Source organism: Aquarana catesbeiana, linkage group LG07, assembly GCF_042186555.1.
Source record: "Aquarana catesbeiana isolate 2022-GZ linkage group LG07, ASM4218655v1, whole genome shotgun sequence".
Taxonomy (NCBI): domain Eukaryota; kingdom Metazoa; phylum Chordata; class Amphibia; order Anura; family Ranidae; genus Aquarana; species Aquarana catesbeiana.
The window spans coordinates 161840547-161865117 of NC_133330.1; the positions used below are offsets into that span (position 1 = coordinate 161840547).

The 24571-nt window shown below is 43.5% G+C and overlaps 1 protein-coding gene across 1 annotated transcript in view; it reads right to left on the minus strand.

Annotated features, from left to right (window-relative positions):
• Positions 1-7648, minus strand: part of FOXRED2 (FAD dependent oxidoreductase domain containing 2) — a 39681-nt gene extending 32033 nt beyond the window's left edge. The window contains exons 1-2 of the mRNA XM_073592819.1: positions 7406-7648; positions 7155-7267 (exon numbers count right to left, since the gene is read on the minus strand). Of these exons, the coding sequence (XP_073448920.1) occupies positions 7155-7186 (32 nt within the window). The 5' untranslated portion in view covers positions 7187-7267; positions 7406-7648. The remainder of the gene's footprint in view (positions 1-7154; positions 7268-7405) is intronic.
• Positions 7649-24571: the final 16923 nt, after the last annotated feature.

A 24571-nucleotide genomic window follows, 5' to 3' on the forward strand; every position in this document is an offset into this window, starting at 1 on the left:
AAGTAATGTCCCTTGAGCTGATTTTTATGTTTTGGCCACATTTAGACTTTAAAGTGGTTGTATTGACTGGCCTCAGGTGATATACAGAGATGAAACAAATCCCCCTACATACGTTGTACCAGTCTATCTGCAGTCTTCTCTTTTCCACATGTGTTGAAAGTGCAGAATTTAAACAGCTTGTATGAGAGTTCAGAAAAAAAGGGGTGGAGAGCTGAAATTACAGTCTGCAGAGCTCAGTGAGGAGAACACTGAGGGCTTATTGGAGAGAAGAGACACGCCCGCCTCCACACAGCTTACAGGAACAGAGCTGAGGCTGTCAACCTACTAGAGATCCCTCCCCTGTCACCATTTTTCTTTTGGTGTCAGGAAAACTTGTCAGAAGTGATTCATGCTGATAGCAGAAGAATGAAGTAGCATAGAGAAATGACACTTAGTGCTCCTAATTGAGACAAGAACACACTATAGAGGCATATGCTGTGTTCATAATTCATGTCTGAGGTTTACAACCACTTTAAAACACACACACAAAAGCATGTAATAAAGCACCTAGTCTTTGCAAGAAATACATGTCTTTTTATTTTTTATGATTGATCAGAAAAAACAGCCAGTTATCTTTTATGTTATACTTAAGACATTCAGGATCTGTTCAGTTGTATGTACAATATGCCTGTATCAAAAATGTTGCCATGCCAGCTATATGTATATTTTTTCATGGAATATACCTATAGTGGCTAGAATAACAGAAGCCACTGTTCAGTACTGCATTGGACAAACTTTGTCCCTGATAACATTTTCTATAGTTCATTTCACCTTGTAGGGTTTTCTGATGACACAGATATCAGCATATAGTATAAAGAGGTAGGTTTACTAAAGGCAAACAGGCAGCTCACTTTGCAAGGGAATTTTCCCTTAGCTTAGTGAATATGATCAAAATTGACTTTGCAAAGAATACCCAATAACATGCAAGGAAAACAAAAACAGTATTTTTTGCTAGAGCATGATTGAATGATGGAAGTCAGCACAGCTTCACCTCATTCATTAAGCTGTAGGAAAATTCCCAGGCAAAGCGACTACTTACCTTTAGTAAATAAACCCCATACTGCCTACAGTTGATGTGTGAATGTTCCCCTTTAGACATCTGACCTCATCCAAAACGTGGTATTTGTCACCCTAAGTCAGCCTGTTCTGTCCCCAATGCACATTACCCTGTGTGCACTGCCACAATGCGCTAAACCCTCCTATCCACCAATAAATCACACTATATAAACTAATTTTGACATATTTTTAAAAGAATACAGTGGGTGGAACTGAGAATGCCTTACTATCAGAATCCATGTAATGGGACAATTAAAGTAATATGACACCAGCCATTTGATGGTCTAACACAGGGGTAGGCAACCCCCGGCACTGGTGCTGCAACCGGCATGCAAAGCCTTTTTTGCCAACACTCGACTCCCTCCCCATCAGCAGAGCAGTGCAGGGAAGTGTCAGTGAGACACTAATGCATTCCAATCTCACAATTCCCCATGCCGTACCTGCACTGAGGGGGAGGCACTGTGCCCCCACACATTGTAAAAGATGGGAAACATCTTTGGTTATCTAACTTTGCTGTAGCTGCGATCGTCAGCTCTTGTGATAGGGAAGAGATTGGGTGCAGCTTTGCTAGGGGGCGGTCCCTGTTTCCAGGAGGAGGAAGACTGTGATTGGCCACTGCCAAAGCCAATCACAGTCCTGCTAGCCCCACCCACCATCTGGTGGAAGATGACTCGCTTGGTTCCTACTACCAATCTCAGATATAACGGATTTCACTGTGATTGAGAAACCACAATCAGGTGACAGTTTGTGAAATTACTGTTGAGCTTCTGGGAACTTTGTTGAAAAAAACAAAAACTACCAACCTCTACATCACATACTCCCAGCCTCTGAACTCTGCGTCACTTACTGCTGAACCCCAGCACTCTGTGTCCCTTTAAGCCTCAGCTGAGGGGGCTCGATCTTGGATAAAGGCCCATTGCTTCAGAAAATACCCCTGACCTGAGCTTATCATTGCACATCCATTCCAGATGCTTGTTTGTGACATCACATACAAGCACGGGGGCTGGATGGATGCGAGAGGTGGATCAGCGGGGATGAGTGTACCAGAACAGGTAGATGTGTCTCATCTCTGCTTCCTTGTACCACTCTGCATATCACACATATCATAGATGAGAAGAGGGTACAGTGGTGGGGCAGATGAGTAGGATGGTACAGCGGTGGAACAGAACAGCAGGAGGGTACGATGGTGGGGCAGATGCGCAGAGGGTACAGTGGTGGAAGAGATGAGAAGGGGGTTCAGTGGTAGGACAGAAGAGCAAGGGGATTACAGTGATGGGGAAGATGAGCAAGGGGGTTACAGTGATGGGGCAGATGAGCGGGGGGGGGGGGGGGTTTAGTGATGGAGCAGATGAGAAGGGGGTTATAGTAGTGGTACAGATGAGAAGGGGGTTACACTGGTGGGGCAGAAAAGCAGGGGAGTACAGAGGTGGGGCAGATGTGCAGGGGTACAGTGGCGGGGAAGAGAAGAAAAGAGGTACATTGGTGGGACAGATGAGCAGGGGGAACAGTGGTGGGGCAGATAAGAAAGCGGATTACAGTGGTGGCGCAGATGGGTTCAGTGTTAGGACAGGTGAGAAGGTGGTTCAGCAGTGAGACAGAAGAGCATGGGGATACAGCGGTGGAGCAGATTTGCAGGTAGATACAGTGGTGGGGCAGATGAGAAAGGCGGTTACAGTGGTGGGACATGTGCGCAGGGTAGTACAGTGGGGGGAAAGATTTGCAGGGGGTACAGTGATATGAGGTGTGAAGGTGCAGGAATTGGGGCTGATCTGAGTACTGGAGGTAAAGGAATTGGGGCTGATCTAAGGCATGAGCTTGCTGAATGTTAATTAGTCACTATTACTCAAATAGTTTACAGCATTTACTTTATAAAAAATCCTTTTTGTGATTGAGAGTGTGAAGTTAACATTTTTTTGTTATAAAATCGGCATGCTCAATTTCTTTGAAAACATTTTTCGGCACACTGCGCTCAAAAGGTTGCCTACCCCTGGTCTAACAGTTCTGTTGAGTTCACAAGCAAATGTAACAGTTATCATTCATAGCATACCTTCAATATAACTGTTTTGGGAAACAATTAAATTGATGGGTTTAGTGCCACTTTAAAGGGGTTGTAAAGATGTTTTTTTTTTTTTTTTAAAATAACAAACATGTTATACTTACCTTCACTGTGCAGCTCGTTCTGCACAGAGTGGCCCCGAACCTGGTCTTCTGGGGTCCCTCGGCGGCTGTTTCAGCTCTTCCCCGCAAGCATTTACCACCTTCATGCGAGCTCCCTCGCACGGTGGTGAGTGCTTGCGGGCGCGCTCCCGTGATACAGCCGGCGGCTATAGCCGCTCGCTGTATCACTCGGCCCCGCCCCCCGGCGCGCCGTGTCATCGGATGTGATTGACAGCAGCGCGAGCCAATGGCTGCGCTGCTTTCAATCCATCCACTGCAGCCAATCAGCGACCAGGCTGAGCTGCAATGAAGCTGACGAGGACGAGGAGCGAAGATTCGAGGCGTCAGGTAAGTAAAACGGGGGGCTGGGGGCGGCGGTACTGTCAAAAGTTTTTTCACCTTAATGCATAGAATGCATTAAGGTGAAAAAATTTTTACCTTTACAACCCCTTTAAGCCCATTTCAAAGACTGTTTGCATGTTTAGGAGAGATATAATGGGGGGGGGGGGTTTACTAAAACTGGTGCACTCAGAATCTGGTGCAGCTGTGCATAGTAACCAATCAGCTTCCAGGTTTTATTGCCAACGCTTAATTGAACAAGCTGAAGTTAGTAGTCGATTGATTACTAAGCTTGGTTACACCATATTCTGTATGCACCAGTTTTAGTAAATCTACCCTAATGTGTAGTTATTTGCAGTTATATTATATGAAGTCAAGAGTGCATAATATTATGTGTTCTGGTATTAGTCACTGTACCTCATAATTGTGTTGTAATGTTAACTGCTCTGTTAATTTGTCATAAAACCCAACCCCCAGACAGTATGTGAGATATTGCTCTTCTCTGCTTCAAGACAAAACAAGAACAGTTGACCATTCTTCTCTGGGAGTTGTTTAGGTACTCGTATCGGTACTCATATCAGTACTCATATCGTTACTCATATCAGTACTTATATCGTTACTCATATCAGTACTCATATCGGTACTCATATCAGTTCTCATATCGGTACTCATATCAGTTCTCATATCGGTACTCATGTCAGAACTCATGTCAGTACTCATGTCAGAACTCATATCAGTACTCATATCGGTACTCATATCAGTTCTCATATCGGTACTCATGTCAGAACTCATATCAGTACTCATATCGGTACTCATATCAGAACTCATATCAGTACTCATATCAGAACTCATATCAGAACTCATATCGGTACTCATATCAGAACTCATATCAGAACTCATAACGGTACTCATATCAGTTCTCATATCGGTACTCATGTCAGAACTCATATCAGTACTCATATCGGTACTCATATCAGAACTCATATCGGTTCTCATATCAGTACTCATATCAGAACTCATATCGGTACTCATGTCAGAACTCATATCAGTACTCATATCGGTACTCATATCAGTACTCATATCGGTACTCATATCAGTACTCATATCAGTACTCATATCGGTACTCATATCGGTACTCATGTCAGAACTCATATCAGAACTCATATCGGTACTCATATCAGAACTCATATCAGTACTCATATCAGTACTCATATCGGTACTCATATCGGTACTCATGTCAGAACTCATATCGGTACTCATATCAGAACTCATATCAGTACTCATATCGGTACTCATATTGGTACTCATGTCAGAACTCATATCAGAACTCATATCGGTACTCATATCGGTACTCATATCAGTACTCATATCAGTACTCATGTCAGAACTCATATCGGTACTCATATCAGAACTCATATCGGTTCTCATATCGGTACTCATATTGGTACTCATGTCAGAACTCATATCGGTACTCATATCGGTACTCATATCAGTACTCATGTCAGAACTCATATCATTACTCATATCGGTACTCATGTCAGAACTCATATCAGAACTCATATCGGTACTCATATCGGTACTCATATCAGTTCTCATATCGGTACTCATGTCAGAACTCATATCAGTACTCATATCGGTACTCATATCAGAACTCATATCAGTACTCATATCGGTACTCATATCAGAAGTCATATCAGTACTCATATCAGAACTCATATCAGTTCTCATATCGGTACTCATATCAGTTCTCATATCGGTACTCATATCAGAACTCATATCGGTACTCATATCAGAACTCATATCGGTACTCATATTAGAACTCATATCGGTACTCATATCAGTTCTCATATCGGTACTCATGTCAGAACTCATATCGGTACTCATATCAGAACTCATATCGGTTCTCATATCAGTACTCATATCAGAACTCATATCGGTACTCATATTGGTACTCATGTCAGAACTCATATCGGTACTCATATCGGTACTCATATCAGTACTCATATCAGTACTCATATCGGTACTCATATCAGAACTCATATCGGTACTCATATTGGTACTCATGTCAGAACTCATATCGGTACTCATATCGGTACTCATATCAGTACTCATATCAGTACTCATATCGGTACTCATATCGGTACTCATATCGGTACTCATATTGGTACTCATGTCAGAACTCATATCGGTACTCATATCAGAACTCATATCAGTACTCATATCAGTACTCATGTCAGAACTCATATCGGTACTCATATCGGTACTCATATCGGTACTCATGTCAGAACTCATATCAGAACTCATATCGGTACTCATATCAGAACTCATATCAGTACTCATATCAGAACTCATATCAGTACTCATATCAGAACTCATATCAGTACTCATATCGGTTCTCATATCGGTACTCATATCAGAACTCATATCAGAACTCATATCAGTACTCATATCGGTTCTCATATCGGTACTCATATCAGAACTCATATCAGAACTCATATCAGTACTCATATCGGAACTCATATCGGTACTCATATCGGTACTTATATCGGTACTCATATCGGTACTCATATCAGAACTCATATCAGTACTCATATCAGAACTCATATCAGTACTCATATCAGAACTCATATCAGTACTCATATTGGTTCTCATATCAGTACTCATATTGGTTCTCATATCAGTACTCATATTGGTTCTCATATCAGTACTCATATTGGTTCTCATATCAGTACTCATATTGGTTCTCATATCGGTACTCATATCAGAACTCATATCGGTTCTCATATCAGTACTCATATCAGATCTCATATCGGTACTCATATTGGTACTCATGTCAGAACTCATATCGGTACTCATATCGGTACTCATATCAGTACTCATATCAGTACTCATATCGGTACTCATATCAGAACTCATATCGGTACTCATATTGGTACTCATGTCAGAACTCATATCGGTACTCATATCGGTACTCATATCAGTACTCATATCAGTACTCATGTCAGAACTCATATCGGTACTCATATCGGTACTCATATCGGTACTCATGTCAGAACTCATATCAGAACTCATATCGGTACTCATATCAGAACTCATATCAGTACTCATATCAGAACTCATATCAATACTCATATCAGAACTCATATCAGTACTCATATCGGTTCTCATATCGGTACTCATATCAGAACTCATATCAGAACTCATATCAGTACTCATATCAGTTCTCATATCGGTACTCATATCAGAACTCATATCAGTACTCATATCGGTACTCATATCGGTACTCATATCGGTACTCATATCAGAACTCATATCAGTACTCATATCAGAACTCATTATCAGTACTCATATCAGAACTCATATCAGTACTCATATTGGTTCTCATATCAGTACTCATATTGGTTCTCATATCAGTACTCATATTGGTTCTCATATCGGTACTCATATAAACAGATCTCATAGGAGTTACCGGACATCTACACTATACAGTCTTGAGTACTTTCCGGAGTTCAGCTTTAATATAAAACAAATGTCAATATTTTTGTTGCTCTGTTCCTACTCACCTCTCATACATAACCTCATATAAAGTGATCATTCATCGCAGTTCCAACCTATAAAGGCCAAGGAATGAATAAGCCCCTCATATGACAGCAGAATGTAGGATTTGAGAGAGTTTCTAGAGAAAAACAAATTAAATGAGACAAATCAGTTCCATTCCAGTATCAGAAGCTCTCTATGACAAATTCTCCTGTGTGAACATGAAAAGGAATCGTAACAGATGACAGAGGATGAGATCTAATCACCGATCACTTGCCTGTCACATCATCTCAGCATACATCCTGCAGCCTCCACACTGACAGCTCTCCTGGAGGGCAGATCCTGGACATAACAGCTCACCACTGAACTCATACACCTCAGCTACATCATCAACACACAACGATCACATAAATGCGCAGAATACAGAAATCGGTGCCCTGTCCCTTTATTATGATCTGCCTTCATCGCTCCATTCATTTCCGTACAGCAAAACTCTATCCAATGTAAACATGGACTGATGTCACGTGGTGTTCTGCTTTCAAGGCACAGCTATTCAGATGGCTAAGAGCGACTCCTACTGGCCGTCTGTATAAAGAGGCTTTCTATCATTCACCTTCATGCTGCAGTTAAAAGACACACGTTTTTCATGGTTCCTATACAGCACTGCTACTCTAAAAATTATCAGTGCAGTAGCATCCTGCATGAAAAAATCCCCATCATAAGCTGTCTGTAGAAATAATACAATCATGTGTCGGGCTGTCAGCAGTGGTGGCCACTCATACTGGGCACTGCTCCCCTAATCAATGTGCTCGGTCCCTAAACTACATGCAGGGTGCCAGATGCATGAATTTCATTGTTTTTTTTTTTTGCGCACAATTAGAGCCCACCCAGTTGTGTGACAATAGTGAATTATTATTCGCTAATGTCTTCCTGTTTCTCCTCCCGGCCAATCAGGAAGCGGGTCCTGAGACCCAATTGTCCGGGAGTCCTAAGACCCGATTGGCCGCAAGTTCTAAGCCCCGATTAGCCTGGAAGAGAAGTGACTGCCGGGACTCAGGAGGAGACGTGACCTGGATGGGGTAAGTGCGAGGCTGACGAGCGACAGGCGAGTGAAGCGGCAATCGATCGAGCCACGGAGGTGGGGTGGGTGGGGGGTGGTTGGCTGGCTGGGGGGTGGTTGGTTGGTTGGCTGGTTGGGAGCTGCAGGCCGACCGCCCTCCCAAGAAAATTGAGCACCAGCCGCCACTGTGTGTCAGTCAGTGTTACCAACCTCCTGCAGCATTTCTTACTGAGAACATTTTGTGTATTTAAAATAAATTTGAAGCATAGACATGGACAGGCATTCACAGGACTTCTTTACTTAACCACTTGCCGACCGCGCTATAGCCGAATGACGGCTGCAGCGCGGTGGGATAACTCTGGGAGGGAGTACTATGATGTCCTCCCAGAATCCCGCTCTCGCGTGCCCCCTGGGGCATGCACCCGAGAACATCCGTGACCGCTGGGTCCTCTGCATCACGGATCATGCTAAACGGCCGCTGATAGCGACCATTTACCACGTGATTGCTCCGTCAAATGACAGAACGATCACTAGTAAACAAACCGGTGTCACGTCCGGTTCCTCTCTCCCCTCCCCATACCTATTGGTACAGTGCGAGGGAGAGATCGGTGTCAGCAGTACTGTGGGCTGGATGTGTAGAGCCCACAGCGCTGCTCAGTGCCCATTCCAGCTATCCATACCCATCCATGCTCAGCATACCCATCCATACTCATCCATGCTCACCCATTCATACTCAGCATACTCATCCATCCATCCATGCTCACTCATCCATACTCAGCATACTCATTCATCCATCCATGCTCACCCATCCATACTCATCCATCCATACTCAAGATACTCTTTCATCGATCCATGCTCAGCCATCCATACTCAGCATACCCATCCATACTCAGCATACTCATCCATCCAGGCTCACCCATCCATACTCAGCCATCCATGCTCAGCATACCCATCAATACTCATACATCCATCCTCATCCATACTCAGCATACTCATCCATCCATACTCAGCACACTCATCCATCCATGCTCACCCATCCATACTCATACATCCATCCATGCTCACCGATCCATACTCATCCATACTCAGCATAGTCATCCATCCATGCTCAACATACTCATTCATCCATCCATCCATACTCAGCATACTTATCCATCCATCCACGCTCACGCATCCATACTCAGCATACTCATCCATCCATCCATGCTCACCCATCCATACTCAGCATACTCATTCATCCATCCATGCTCACCCATCCATACTCATCCATCCATACTCAGGATACTCTTCCATCGATCCATGCTCAGCCATCCATACTCAGCATACTCATCCATCCATCCAGGCTCACCCATCCATACTCAGCCATCCATGCTCAGCATACCCATCAATACTCATACATCCATCCTCATCTATACTCAGCATACTCATCCATCCATACTCAGCACACTCATCCATCCATGCTCACCCATCCATACTCATACATCCATCCATGCTCACCGATCCATACTCATCCATACTCAGCATAGTCATCCATCCATGCTCAACATACTCATTCATCCATCCATCCATACTCAGCATACTTATCCATGCATCCACGCTCACGCATCCATACTCAGCATACTCATCCATCCATCCATGCTCACCCATCCATACTCAGCATACTCATTCATCCATTCATGCTCACCCATCCATACTCATCCATCCATACTCAGGATACTCTTCCATCGATCCATGCTCAGCCATCCATACTCAGCATACTCATCCATCCAGGCTCACCCATCCATACTCAGCCATCCATGCTCAGCATACCCATCAATACTCATACATCCATCCTCATCCATACTCAGCATACTCATCCATCCATACTCAGCACACTCATCCATCCATGCTCACCCATCCATACTCATACATCCATCCATGCTCACCGATCCATACTCATCCATACTCAGCATAGTCATCCATCCATGCTCAACATACTCATTCATCCATCCATCCATACTCAGCATACTTATCCATCCATCCACGCTCACGCATCCATACTCAGCATACTCATCCATCCATCCATGCTCACCCATCCATACTCAGCATACTCATTCATCCATCCATGCTCACCCATCCATACTCATCCATCCATACTCAGGATACTCTTCCATCGATCCATGCTCAGCCATCCATACTCAGCATACTCATCCATCCATCCAGGCTCACCCATCCATACTCAGCCATCCATGCTCAGCATACCCATCAATACTCATACATCCATCCTCATCTATACTCAGCATACTCATCCATCCATACTCAGCACACTCATCCATCCATGCTCACCCATCCATACTCATACATCCATCCATGCTCACCGATCCATACTCATCCATACTCAGCATAGTCATCCATCCATGCTCAACATACTCATTCATCCATCCATCCATACTCAGCATACTTATCCATGCATCCACGCTCACGCATCCATACTCAGCATACTCATCCATCCATCCATGCTCACCCATCCATACTCAGCATACTCATTCATCCATTCATGCTCACCCATCCATACTCATCCATCCATACTCAGGATACTCTTCCATCGATCCATGCTCAGCCATCCATACTCAGCATACTCATCCATCCAGGCTCACCCATCCATACTCAGCCATCCATGCTCAGCATACCCATCAATACTCATACATCCATCCTCATCCATACTCAGCATACTCATCCATCCATACTCAGCACACTCATCCATCCATGCTCACCCATCCATACTCATACATCCATCCATGCTCACCGATCCATACTCATCCATACTCAGCATAGTCATCCATCCATGCTCAACATACTCATTCATCCATCCATCCATACTCAGCATACTTATCCATCCATCCACGCTCACACATCCATACTCAGCATACTCATCCATCCATCAATGCTCACCCATCCATACTCAGCTTACTCATCCATCAATCCATGCTCACCCATCCATACTCATCCATCCATGCTCACCCATCCATACTCATCCATCCATGCTCAGCCATCCATACTCAGCATACTCATCCATTCATCCATGCTCACCCATCCATGCTCAGCATACCCATCCATACTCAGCATACTCATCCATCCTCATCCATCCTCGCTTACTCATCCATCCATCCATGCTCACCCATCCATACTCATCCATTCATCTATGCTCACCCATCCATACTCATCCATACTCAGCATACTCATCCATCCATGCTCAGCCATCCATACTGAGCATACTCATCCATACTCAGCATACTCATCCATCCATCCATGCTCAGCCATCCATACTCAACATACTCATCCATACTCAGCATACTCATCCATCCATACTCAGCATACTTATCTATCCATGCTCAGCCATCCATACTCAGCATACTCATCCATCCATCCATGCTCAGCCATCCATACTCAGCCATCCATCCATGCTCAGCCATCCATCCTCAGCAATACTCATCCATCCATCCATGCTCAGCCATCCCATCCACCCCCATCCATAATTAGCCATACCCATCCATACTCAGCCATACCCAGCAATACCCAGCAATACTCAGCCGTACCCAGCAATACCCAGCAATACTCAGCCGTACCCAGTCATACCCAGCCATACTCAGCCGTACCCAGCCATACTAAGCCATACCCAGCCATACTCAGCCATACCCAGCCATACTCAGCCATACCCAGCCATCCCAGCCATACCCAGCCATCCCAGCCATACGCAGTCATACCCAGCTGTACTCAGTCATACTCAGCTGTACCCAGACATCCCATCTATACCCATCCATACTCAGCCATACCCAGCAATACCCAGCAGTACTCAGCCATACCCAGCCATACTCAGCCGTTCCCAGCCATATTCAGCCGTACCCAGCCATATTCAACCATAACCAGCCATACTCAGCCATACCCAGCCATACCCAGCCATCCCAGCCATACCCAGCCATCCCAGCCATACTCAGCCGTACTCAGTCATACCCAGCATACTCATCCTTCCATCCATGCTCAGCCATCCATACTCAGCATACTCAGCCATCCATCCATGCTCAGCCATCCATCCTCAGCAATACTCATCCATCCATCCATGCTCAGCCATCCCATCCAGCCCCATCCATAATTAGCCATACCCATCCATACTCATCCATACCCAGCAATACCCAGCAATACTCAGCCGTACCCAGCCATACTCAGCCGTACCCAGCCATACTCAGCCGTACCCAGCCATACTAAGCCATACCCAGCCATACTCAGCCATACCCAGCCATCCCAGCCATACTCAGTCATACCCAGCCATACTCAGTCGTACTCAGCAGTACCCAGCCAGTCATACCAAGCCGTACTCAGTCATACTCAGCTGTACCCAGCCATCCCATCTATACCCATCCATATCCAGCAATACCCAGCCATACTCAGCCGTACCCAGCCATATTCAGCCATACCCAGCCATACTCAGCCATACCCAGCCATCCCAGCCATACCCAGCCATCCCATCTATACCCAGCCATCCCATCTATACCCAGCCATACTCAGCCGTACCCATCCGTACTCAGCCGTACCCGGCCATACTCAGCCGTACTCATTCATGCTCAGCCATCCCCATCCACGGCTCATCCATCCCCATTCATGCTCATCCATGCCACATCAGTTATCATCCATGCCACATCCATGCCACTACAGTGCCTCACAAAAGTGTAATAGGTAGTCATATTAGATTTGAAACTTATGTCCCTAGAACACCTGATGGTGCTCCCTGCGTGTTGGTCCTCTGTATGTTGCCACGCTGTGGAAAAGTCTCAAACATGTGGTATTGCCATACTCAGGAGTATTAGGAGAATCTATTTTGGAGTGTAATTTTTGGTATGTACATGCTATATGTTAGGAACTCGATATGCCTCATAGATTATACATTGGGTTGTTTTCTTTCCAAAATGGGGTCATTTTTGGGGCGTTTCCATTGTCCTGGTTCTCCAGAGCCTTCAAAAATGTAAGAGGTAGTCAAGAAATTATATGTGTAATTTATGCTTCAAGAACGCCTGATGGTGCTCCCTGCATGTTGGGCCTCTGTATGTGGCCATGCTTTGTAAAAGTCTCAAACATGTGGCATTTCCATACTCAGGATGAATAATAGAATGTGTTTCTGGGTGTAATTTGTGCTATGCATATGCTGTGTGTGAGAAATAACCTGCTAATATAACAATTTTGTAAAAAAAAAAAATCTTGATTTTGCAAAGAATTGTGGGAAAAAATTACAACTTCAAAAAACTCACCATGCCTCTTACTAAATACCTTGGAATGTCTACTTTCCAAAAAGGGGTCATTTAGGGGGTATTTGTACTTTCCTGGCTTGTTAGGGTCTCGAGAAATGAGATAGGCCGTCAGTACTTCAGGTGTGATCAATTTTCAGAGATTGGCACCATAGCTTGTGGACTTTACAACTTTCACAAAGACCAAATAATATACACCGATTTGGGTTATTTTTACCAAAGATATGTAGCGGTATAAATTTTGGCCAAAATATATGAAGAAAAATTACTAATTTGCAAAATTTTATCACAGAAACAAAGAAAAATGCATTTTTTTTACAGAATTTTCGGTCTTTTTTTCTTTTATAGCGCAAGAGATAAAAATCCCAGCGATTATTAAATACCAGCAAAAGAAAGCTCTATTTGTGTGAAAAAAGGACAAAAATTTCATATAGGTACAGTGTTGCATGACTGAGTAATTGTCATTCAAAATGTGAGAGCACGGAAAGCTGAAAATTAGTCTGGTTAGGAAGGGGATTTAAGTGCCCAGTGGGTAAGTGGTTAATCCACACAGGGATACAGGAACCATAGATGCTGAAGTCAAAAAGTATGGGCAGAGGTCAGCTCCAAACAAACCAATGATAATATGGTACCAACATCCCTAAAATTCATAAGACAAATATATTGGAGATATGAGACTTTAAAGGTACATCACATTGAAGATCACTCAAGTTTAATATAAAAATATATAAATTACCGTATTTATCGGCGTATAACACGCACTTTTTTCCCCTTAAAATCAGGGGAAAGTCGCAGGTGCGTGTTATACGCCGATCCCCTGCGATCCGGAGCTGTTACAACTTCAAAATCGCGGACCGCGATTTGAAAATGGCGCCGCCGGCGCCGAAATACACAGAGCCGGTCCTCGGCTCTTTCCGGCGGCTCTCGTTCATTTTCGGCTCCACTCGTAGTCCCGAGCGGAGCTATCCGAACCTACTCGGCTAGGTTCGGATAGCTCCGCTCGGGACTACGAGTAGAGCCGAAAATGAACGAGAGCCGCCGGAAAGAGCCGAGGACCGGCTCTGTGTATTTCGGCGCCGGCGGCGCCATTTTCAAATCGCGGTTCGCGATTTTTGAAGCCTAGGATGGCAGGGACAGGGATCGAAGGCTGCACTGGGGAAGGCTGCACTGGGGAAGGCTGCACTGGGGAAGGCTGCACTGACAAGGCTGCACTGGGGAAGGCTGCACTGACAAGGCTGCACTGGGTAAGGCTGCACTGACAAGGCTGCACTGGGGAAGGCTGCACTGACAAGGCTGCACTGACAAGGCTGCACTGACATGGCTGCACTGGGGCAAGGCTGCACTGAGAAGGCTGCAATGATGGGCATTTAAATGTAAGTTTTTTTCCCTTCAACTTCCCTCCTAAAAGTTTTTTTTTCCTTAAAATTCCCTCCTAAACTTGGGGTGCGTGTTATACGCCGGTGCGTGTTATATGCCGATAAATACGGTATTTATTTAAGAAAACATTAAAAAAATGTAAGGAGTACAGTTTAATCACAGTCATAGGTATACACACACTTCCTATCACTGACAAAGAAATACTGTAATCACATACAGAATGGTATCACGTCCAAATGTTTCAACATGTTTCAACGAAGTGGCTTTGTCAGGAAAAAGGACGTAAGGACTTAATCATTAAGTATAAAGGAGCATGATTCACTCAACCTTAGGTGTGTACAAAAAAGAGAGAGAGAATATTAGTATGTACCATATCAACAAGTTAACACAGTACATCTTGCACATACATGGCCATAAGTCACCCACAAAACGAGTTAAACCCCCCCCTTACACCAAAAGCCCAAAAGCAAACATTCCCTACCTCATGATTAGGCATGGGAGTAAGTTCAATTGGAAAAATTTCCTGAATAGCCCCACTCCCTTGCATCCAAATCCAGTCCAAGCAATGCCAGATCTCCTGTAGGGAGGGATGTAATGTTTATTGTTCAAACTGTCATATGAAAATATAATAATACCTGCAATATATGTTAAATATATATAATTTGAGGAGAGAGAGCACAAGTTTATAACAGGTTCTAATAAGTGAACTGTACTCACCTCAATATATATACTGGGAGCTCATGTGGACGAAACGATATGGGGAAAGCATTGGCATATGTTTATATATCGAACAGTTTCACCCATCTGAAAAATTCTAAAGATATATATATATATATTTATATATATATATATATATATATATATATATATATATATATATATATATATATGTCAAATACCATTCCATCCATTCCATAAAATCATCCCAAACGTCCCCTTGTAGTTCCAAGGGAAACTTCTCACCTCAGTAGGTCTTAATGCTGCTGTATGGGAAACCCATCCAACGGTCACTCAGACAACAAAGCTGGAAGGGTGCAAGGCCAGAGTGCCAAACCCCATAGGAAGAAGGGTGGCTGACTCGTATCTATTCATAAAATGAAACAAAAGAAGGAACAAAAAGGCCACCGTTTGAGTTGCATCAATATATAAAAAGAGAAAAAAAAGAGAGAGTGCCATCCCACCAGTCAGATGATTACCTGAAATCGTCGTCCGTGTTGTTCATGAGCTCCCAGAAAACCTAAACATGGCTTCCACCAAGTAGGGTTTAAATATCCCTCCCCGTGGCGCCAAAACGCAGTATGTGATGTCACGCCGTAATGACGCCCCGTGGATGCAAAAAAGGAGGTCCACGAGCCATGGACTGACATCCGGAAACCGGAAGTGCCAATGTGCTTCCAGTACGCAATCTAATACTGCACGGTATTCATCCAGTGTAGACACTCCTGGACTGTAGACAAATCTCCAGTCCAAGGGTGTGTGGTGTAATGATTACGCACTCTGTTTCTGGAAAGCCCTGACAGATAGGGTCCCTCAGGGCGGGCATGCAACAGGACAATGCCACCCATGATAGGTAAGGCACTAGTTCTATTACACACCCTTAAGCGTCTGTATGGGGATCTAATAGCAGAAGGACCAGATTAACTGCATGAAAGTCAAGTGTTATCCGTGAAGATCAATAGACATGTTTGACATGCTATGCTTAATTGTAATTGGAAATTCTGTTTATGACACAATGGGGGTTATTTACGAAAGGCAAATCCACTTTGCACTACAAGTGCAAAGTGCACTTGAAATTGCACTGAAAGTGCACTTGGAAGTGCAGTCGATGTAGATCCGAGGGAGACATGCAAGGAAAATAAATAAACAGCATTTTAGCTTGCACGTGATTGGATCATAAAATCAGCAGAGCTTCCCCTCATTTCAGATCTACCCCTCAGATGCACAGTGACTGCAATTCCAAGTGCACTTTCAATGCAATTTCAAGTGAACTTTGCACTTGTAGTGCAAAGTAGATTTGCCTTTCGTAAATAACCCCCACTATGTTGATTAACCTCATCCTATACCACTGTACCTCTTTTATGTAAGTGTGGATGCTGTGTTTCGTGTTTCTTTGACTCTTTAAATAAATAAAAGATTTGAAAAAAAAGAAGAGTGTGTTTTTGGGGTAAACAGCGTGGATTTCCTTGGATACAGAATTGATGAACATGGAATTCATCCAACTGATGCTAAGGTTGAAGCCATCCATAAAGCTCTAGGCCCAACAAACAAACAAGAGCTGCAAGCTTTCCTAGGGTTACTTCATTTTTACCATTCTTTTCTGCCTGACAAAGCCACTGTTGCTGAACCCCTGCAGTGTTTACTAGATAAAGATGTTCCATGGAAGTGGACTGACGTTCAGTCTACAGCTTTCAATGCTGCAAAAAAACTGTTACCTTCTGTCAGTGTACTTGTACACTATGATTTACAAAAAACACTCATTCTTACCTGCAATGCTTCTCCATATGGCATTGGAGCTATTTTGAGTCATGTTTTGGAAACTGGTGTTGAGGCTCCTATTGCAGTCTAATCAAGGACCTTATCTACAAAAGAGAGGAATTATGCTCAAATTGACAAGGAGGCTTTAGCTATTGTGTCCGGGGTAAAAAGTTTCATGGCTATTTGTATGGGCGGAGGAATACCATTGTAACAGACCATAAGCCTTTGCTGGGTCTGTTCACCGGAAGTACTCCCACTCCTCAAATTCTTTCCCCACGAATGTTCAGATGGTCACTCATGCTGAATGCTTATGACTGTGATTTCGAATATCGTCCTGGTAAGAATATCACTCATGCTGAGGGGTTGAGCCGGTTGCCTTTGTGTTCTCCTGATTTCCTTGTCCCTCCTGTGCCTGAGGTTCTCATGCTGGAATCCATTCCAAACCCTCCATTACATGCTGGAGACATTGCTGGTATGACTGCTAAAGATCCTGTGCTGGCCCGTGTGCTCAACTGGGTGTGGAGGGGATGGCCCAAATCAAAAGTTGAAGAGAAGTTCAAACCATTTTTAGTGCACCAACATGAACTGTCTGCCTATAAAGGTTGCCTATTATGGGGAAACAGAGTGGTAATTCCAAAGGCAGGACAAGCTCAAGTACTGCATGCTCTCCACGAAGGACATCCTGGAATAGTCCGCATGAAAGTGTTAGCCAGAAGTTATGTTTGGTGGCCTAACATGGATGAAGTTATTGAGAAGTGGGTACAGAACTGTGTACCATGTCAATCCACCCATTATGCTCCACCTAAAGCCTCAGTACATCACTAGGAAGTGAATAGGTCACCTTGGTCACAGTTGCATATAGATTTTGCAGAGCCTTTTCAAGAACAGATGTTTTTTTTAGTTGTCGATTCCTTCTCAAAATGGCTGGAAGTTGTATCAGTTACATCCCCCACCTCAGCCACTGCCATGAGAGTTTTAAGGAGGCTGTTTGCTACACATGGGTTGCCAGATACAATCGTGTCTGATAATGGAACGCAATTTACCTCCTTGGAATGCAAAACCTTTACGGCAAACAATCTTATTCAACATGTTACGATTGCACCATTCCACCCATCATCAAGCTGAACATATGGTTCAGACCACCAAAGACTCATTGAAGAGAATTGTTCAAGGAGTTTGGAATCAGGGACTTGCAAATTTCCTTCTGCAACAGTATGTGACACTATGCTCAAGCACTGGTTGTAGCCCAGCAGAGCTCTTAATGAACTGTCGTCTAAAAACGTTTTTGGATCGCTTACACCCTGATCTGACATCGGAGTTACAAGAAAAACAAGAACTGCATTTTAAAAAGGATGCTAATGTTTCTGTGAGAGTGAGCCTGACAGTGCTGTCTATGTCATAAACTATGCTGCTGGGCCTCGTTGGATACCGGCAAAGGTGCTTGTAGCTACAGGACCTTTGCCATACAAAGTAAAAATTACTGATGGTAGAATATTATGAAGGCACATTGATCAGATCCGAGAAAGAAGTGGTGAAATTGTACTTGCTGCTGGTTCTAGTGGTACTGGGATTCCAGTGATGCCAGATCATGGTGAACCATTGGTTGATACAGGTGGTATTCCTCCAGGAAATGTTGCATTGCCAGTTTCCCTCAGTCCATCTGACACAGCACAAGAAGAAGAACTGCACCCAAACGAAGGTCCCAGGGAACTGTCTCAAACAGTGGTCCTTAGGCATCCAAGGAGAAATATTCACCCTCCCAGTTATCTCAAAGACTTTGAGGTCTACGGGGAAGTAATGTTATGTATTAGTGTGTTATACTGCTCTCCATCCAGTAGGGGAAAACATTGTAAATATGTTCACTTGTGTATATTTTTGGTAGAGCTATGTATTTCTTCAGCATCTATGAGACAAATAGATTAGAGATATGGGACTTTAAAGTTACATCGCATAGAAGATCACTCAAGTTTAATATAAAGATATATATATATAAATAATTTATTTAAGAAAACATTAAAAAAAATGTAAGTAATACAATTTAATCACAGTCATAGGTATACACACACTTCTTATCACTGACAACGAAATACTGTAATCACATACAGAATGGTATCACGTCCAAATGTTTCAACATGTTTCGCCGAAGTGGCTTCGTCAGGAAAAAGGACGTAAGGACTTAATTATTAAGTATAAAGGAGCATGATTCACTCAACCTTAGGTGTGAACAAAAAAGAGAGAGAGAATATTAGTATGTAACATATCAACAAGTTAACACAGTACATCTTGCACATACATGGCCATAAGTCACCCACAAAACGAGTTAACCCCCCACACACACCAAAAGCCCAAAAGCAAAAACTCCCTACCTCATGATTAGGCATGGGAGTAAGTTCAATTGGAAAAATTTCCTGAATGTCCCCATTCCCTTGCATCCAAAACCAGTCCAAGCAATGCCAGATCTCCCGTAGGGAGGCATGTACTGTTTATTGTTCAAACTGTCATACGAAAATACAATAATACCTGCAATATATGTTAAATATATATGGTCAACATTTGTGTGACCGTGTGTATGCAAGACAAGTTGGAGCCAACAGCCTTCAAACAAAAATCCACGGTTTTGTTTGAGGAAATTCCGATCGTGTGTACGTGGCATAAGTCTTGAAAGTGGTAGGGGTTTGGCAGAAACTGTCTGGGGGGGGTAATGACTTGAGGAAATGGTTATTTTGGAGGGCCCTCCTGTAGTCCAATCAAAACAAACCGTCTGGGTTTATGAGTTTATGAGTTTGGATAGGGACGGCCACCTAACATAAGTGAGGAAATGGGATGCTTGGAAGCAACCAGAATTCCTCAAGGAACGAAAGACAGGTTCTGAGATCTGGGGGTGAACAATGGGTTTCCAAGTATCGGGTGAAGAGGGGAGTGAACTGATGTAAGAGATGATCGGAGGAAAAGGGACGAGCAAATCTGCGTAGTTAGAACCACCAGAGGGTGGTTTTTCATGGCGGTTTAAGGTCAGTGTTGAGCAGCGAGATCGGTCTGTAGCTCCCGCAGGAGGAGGGGTCTTTGCCTTCTTTGGGGATCACTGCTATGTGTGTCGAGAGGGTGTCCCGGGGGAACGTTGTAACGGATCCGAAGGCATTGAAAAATGTATGCATGAATTTACAGAGGGATGGCAGCAGGGTCTTGTAGTATTGAATAGTAAGACCGTATGGGCCTTTCCCTAGTTTAGTGGTACCTATCACGCTTTAGATCTCATCTAGTGTGATAGGCTCATCCAGCAGTTTGCTTACCTCGGTGGATAACTTTGGCATGTGAGAGTTGGCTAAGTAATCCAGAACTTGGGTCTGTGAGGGAGAGTCTTTCTGGAGGTTATAAAGGGATGCATAGAACCCTTGAAATTCCCTTGCTATGTTTTTGGGAAGGGAAATCTTCTAGCCTGAGGGTGATATTATGTGTTGTATGTAGTTCACGAGCACCTGTTCTTTCAGGGACTTGGCCAGGTGTTGGATAGCAACATGGTTTAATATCTTACTTCTGGTATTTCACTTCCTGTTTGACACAGCCAGGTAGGAATGAAACACATCAAAGCTTTGTGATCAGAAGAACAATGCCTTGGCTGAAGCCCACCTGCTGTGACATGTGTGAGTACAAAGTTTCAAAGAGACCACTGCTGCCAAGATGTCTATTGAAGATCTGACACAGGGCTAATAGAGACGCTGGCCCTGATGGACAATATAGCATGCTTCCTGGAGAATGGGCAGACATGTGGGAGGGATACCTCTCGGAAATGTATATTGGATAAAAGGCAAATGGGGGTGGCTACGAGTGGGCGTGTATGTTTGAATGAAAGGAGCACACAGGCTTTTGTTTTTTTCTCTTGGTTGCTGAGAAGCCTGCTGTAAGGTTGTCCCTCTGCTATCTTGGGACCTTGCTCTGACCGAGGGCTTGGGCCTATATTCCATGAGGCCCAGACCCCTTTTATCATCCAGAACCCGCAGAGGAAGCCATGTGTGATAAGTATCTTTGATATTTCATTGTTGTTATATGTTGTAGAGATGTGCTGTTAGTAAAGTGTGTTCTGATTGTAAGCTATGTAACATTGTAATACCCTTTTAGTACTTTTATGATAGTTTCCTAACTCCTTGGGAAATAAAATAAGATATTGTTTTACTAGCAGCACCGTGTGTTTGGTTTCATAGCTAACCTTGTATTATTGTGATATTAACAATAGCATATGCTCAGAGTTTAATAGACCAACTAATTATAGGGACTAGATAAATTAATACACAGATATAATATTAATAATTATATCGATTATTACAATTGGCACCCAGAGAGAGTGTGAATTTTATTTTTACACAGAATCCACAAAAACCTAATGTATTTTTGTCTTGAGTCCCTGTAAGTATTAATCCTAAACTACACCCAGAACTCAAAATCATCTCTAGTGTGGACAAGATTGGCGCTGGCTTGCGAATTCTGAAACCACACTTGGATGGTCATGAAGATTCTGTGAAATATTTCATCAGGGAAACGTAGAACCTGGTGAGATCTTTCGCTGATATATGTATATATGTTAAACGTTTGTATCATTAATATGCTTTAGGCCTGTAACCAGCCAAAGGTGCTGGCGAGTAAAAGGGCTGATCACCCTTGGTTAGAGATTGACAGGAATTACCATACATCTTTGAGGAAAAAGTGGGAGAAATATAGATTGTTATTTTTAATTTTTAATTTTTTACTTTTTTTTTTTACCCACGTGAGAGTGAAATAGCTTGGTTCCAATAGGAGATCAATGTGGCCTGAAACCTAACGGGAAGGCATTGATTGAGAGTCTGCCTTGTGTCTTAGAATGTGCCTTGTGTCTGGTAGGCTGTAGAACTACAAGTCACTGTTAGGTTTAAATGGCTTTGTATCAGTTTTTTTTTTGTTTGTTTATCTTTGCATGGTAAGCAACTCTGGTAAAAGCAGGTCAGACGAGCTTCAGTGGGGGTAGGCTAATTAGCATATCAATGGATATTCCCCAGTAAGCATGTGGTAATCCTAAAAGCCACATAGAACCTACAGGACAGAAGTGCTCATATACAAGGCAGCTGATAATGCCACAGTAAGTGTAGTGGGTCTTTTCTATGGATATGCAAAAGTTTAATGGTTTTGAAGGATATCAGGTAAAAGTGATAATGAATGAAGAATATTGAATGCTAGAAGAGCGATTCAGTTTTTTTTTCGTGAGTTGTAAGAGCTAACGATAATTAAGTTTGGTTTATTACTCAGTGCAGTGTTTGGACCGCTAGTACAAATAGAATTGTGTATTGTGTGGATTGTATGGTTGTAAAATGGAACTTGTGTATACATATGTTAAAAAGTACGCTTCTGCCAATTATCATTCATGTGCAGATGAACCTCTTAAAAGCCAGTGTAATGTAATATTGTCTCAGTGTCACCAACATAATAGCAGATTATTGGGTAAACAGCTAAAAAAGAAAGTTAAAAAAGAAAGGTTGGCAAATGAAATTGCAGTGTTGCTCAGAATCAAATTTATATCTGAGAAAATGGAGGGGAAGTGGGAAGCAGAGAGGAGACGTCTCGGGGAGGACATAGAGAAAATCTGTGAAAACCTTCTAAAGATTGCAACAGCCTCCAGTAGTGAGATGGATGAATGGCGGACAAAAGCAGGCAATTTGCCAGAAAGAAACAGTGAGCTACAAGAACAGCTTCAGAGGTGCAGCATGGACTGTGATATGAAGAGCAAACTTTTAGATTCAGTGCGAATAAAGTTGTCAGAGATGGAAGAGTTGGTTATGTCTTTAGAGAGAAACTTAGCAAATGCACACTCCCAGCTTCTTACTAAAGAGCAATGTATAGTATCGCTCAATGAGCACAAAGGAACATGCCAATTGGCCAATATCTGCACAGTCAATGAGGAGAAGGGCTGTGATGAAACACATTCTGCTATTGCACCCATAGCTTCGAAGCAGAATAACAGTTTGATTACAATCCAAGAGAGACTTACTTTGTGCCAGATTCTGGGTGAATTTAATGCCCTGGAATCACCAGTGAGTCTGTCCAATAAATTTGAGGCTCTAGTCCTTAAATTTCATTTGAGTAATGAGGATGCATGTTCTCTTCTGAGAGCATGGCTACCAGGACCTTTGGCAGGCCAGTTGTTTGCACAGGTTAGAGCCCTTGCACACTGGGGCGGTTTGCAGGCGCTATTGCGCTAATAATAGTGCCTGCAAACCACCCCGAAAGTGCCGAGGGCTTGCACACTGGAGCGATGCGCTGACAGGACGGTAAAAAAAGTCCTGCAGCAGCATCTTCGGAGCGGTGAAGGAGCGGTGTGTATACCGCTCCTGCCCATTGAAATCAATGGGATGGCGCGGCTATACCGCCGGCAATGCGCCTCTCCAGAGGTGGTATTTAACCCTTTCTCGGGCCGCTAGCGGGGGGTAAAACCGCCCCGCTAGCGGTCGCATACCGACGGTAAAACGCCGCTAATAATAGCGGCGTTTTACCGCCGACGCCGCCCCCCGCCCCAGTGTGCAAGGGCTCTTAATGATAACTTAGCAGATGCAGAGGTGCGGAGGAAAGAGTTGCAGCGTATTGTGGACAGTCGTGATAATGGTATGAGTGATTTACAACGAATGAGATTTAGGAGAGGAGATGACCCAATTTTGTTCTGCAGTGAGTATCTTGCATTGTATACAAAAGTGTTCAACTGTCCTGACTTATTGGAGGATGATACAAGTTTCATATACTCAATGGCCAATAAGTGTTATGTTAGCTATCCCACTAGAATGGCTCTGAGGAATGCTAGATTCTACGAAAATTTTGTCAATATCCTGCGAGACTTCTGTCAAGAGTCCAGTGATAGGGAATATGGGTCAAAGGCAGGTGTATCAGAGTTCAGACGTTCTAAATGGAATAGGCATGAACATAGATTTTGTAAAGACCTTAACATTGCTAGCATGGAGCAGGAAACTCCAGAATTACAGGGTGCACAGGCAGCCTTAACGGAGTTATCCTCCAAACATGCAATAGCCGAGTGTGCAATGGTGGAGGTACCCTCCGCACATGCACAGTGCTCAGCAAAGATAGAAGTCAAGCATGCAGAAAAAACAGACGCTCTTATTGCTGCAAGTGATGTTGCTATGACAGAAATCAATGGTGGAGATGTAAATAAAAGTGCGATAACTGTGCTTGAAAGTGATTCAGGAGTTTAAACTTCTGATGACTCCTCAGACGATGAAAGTAT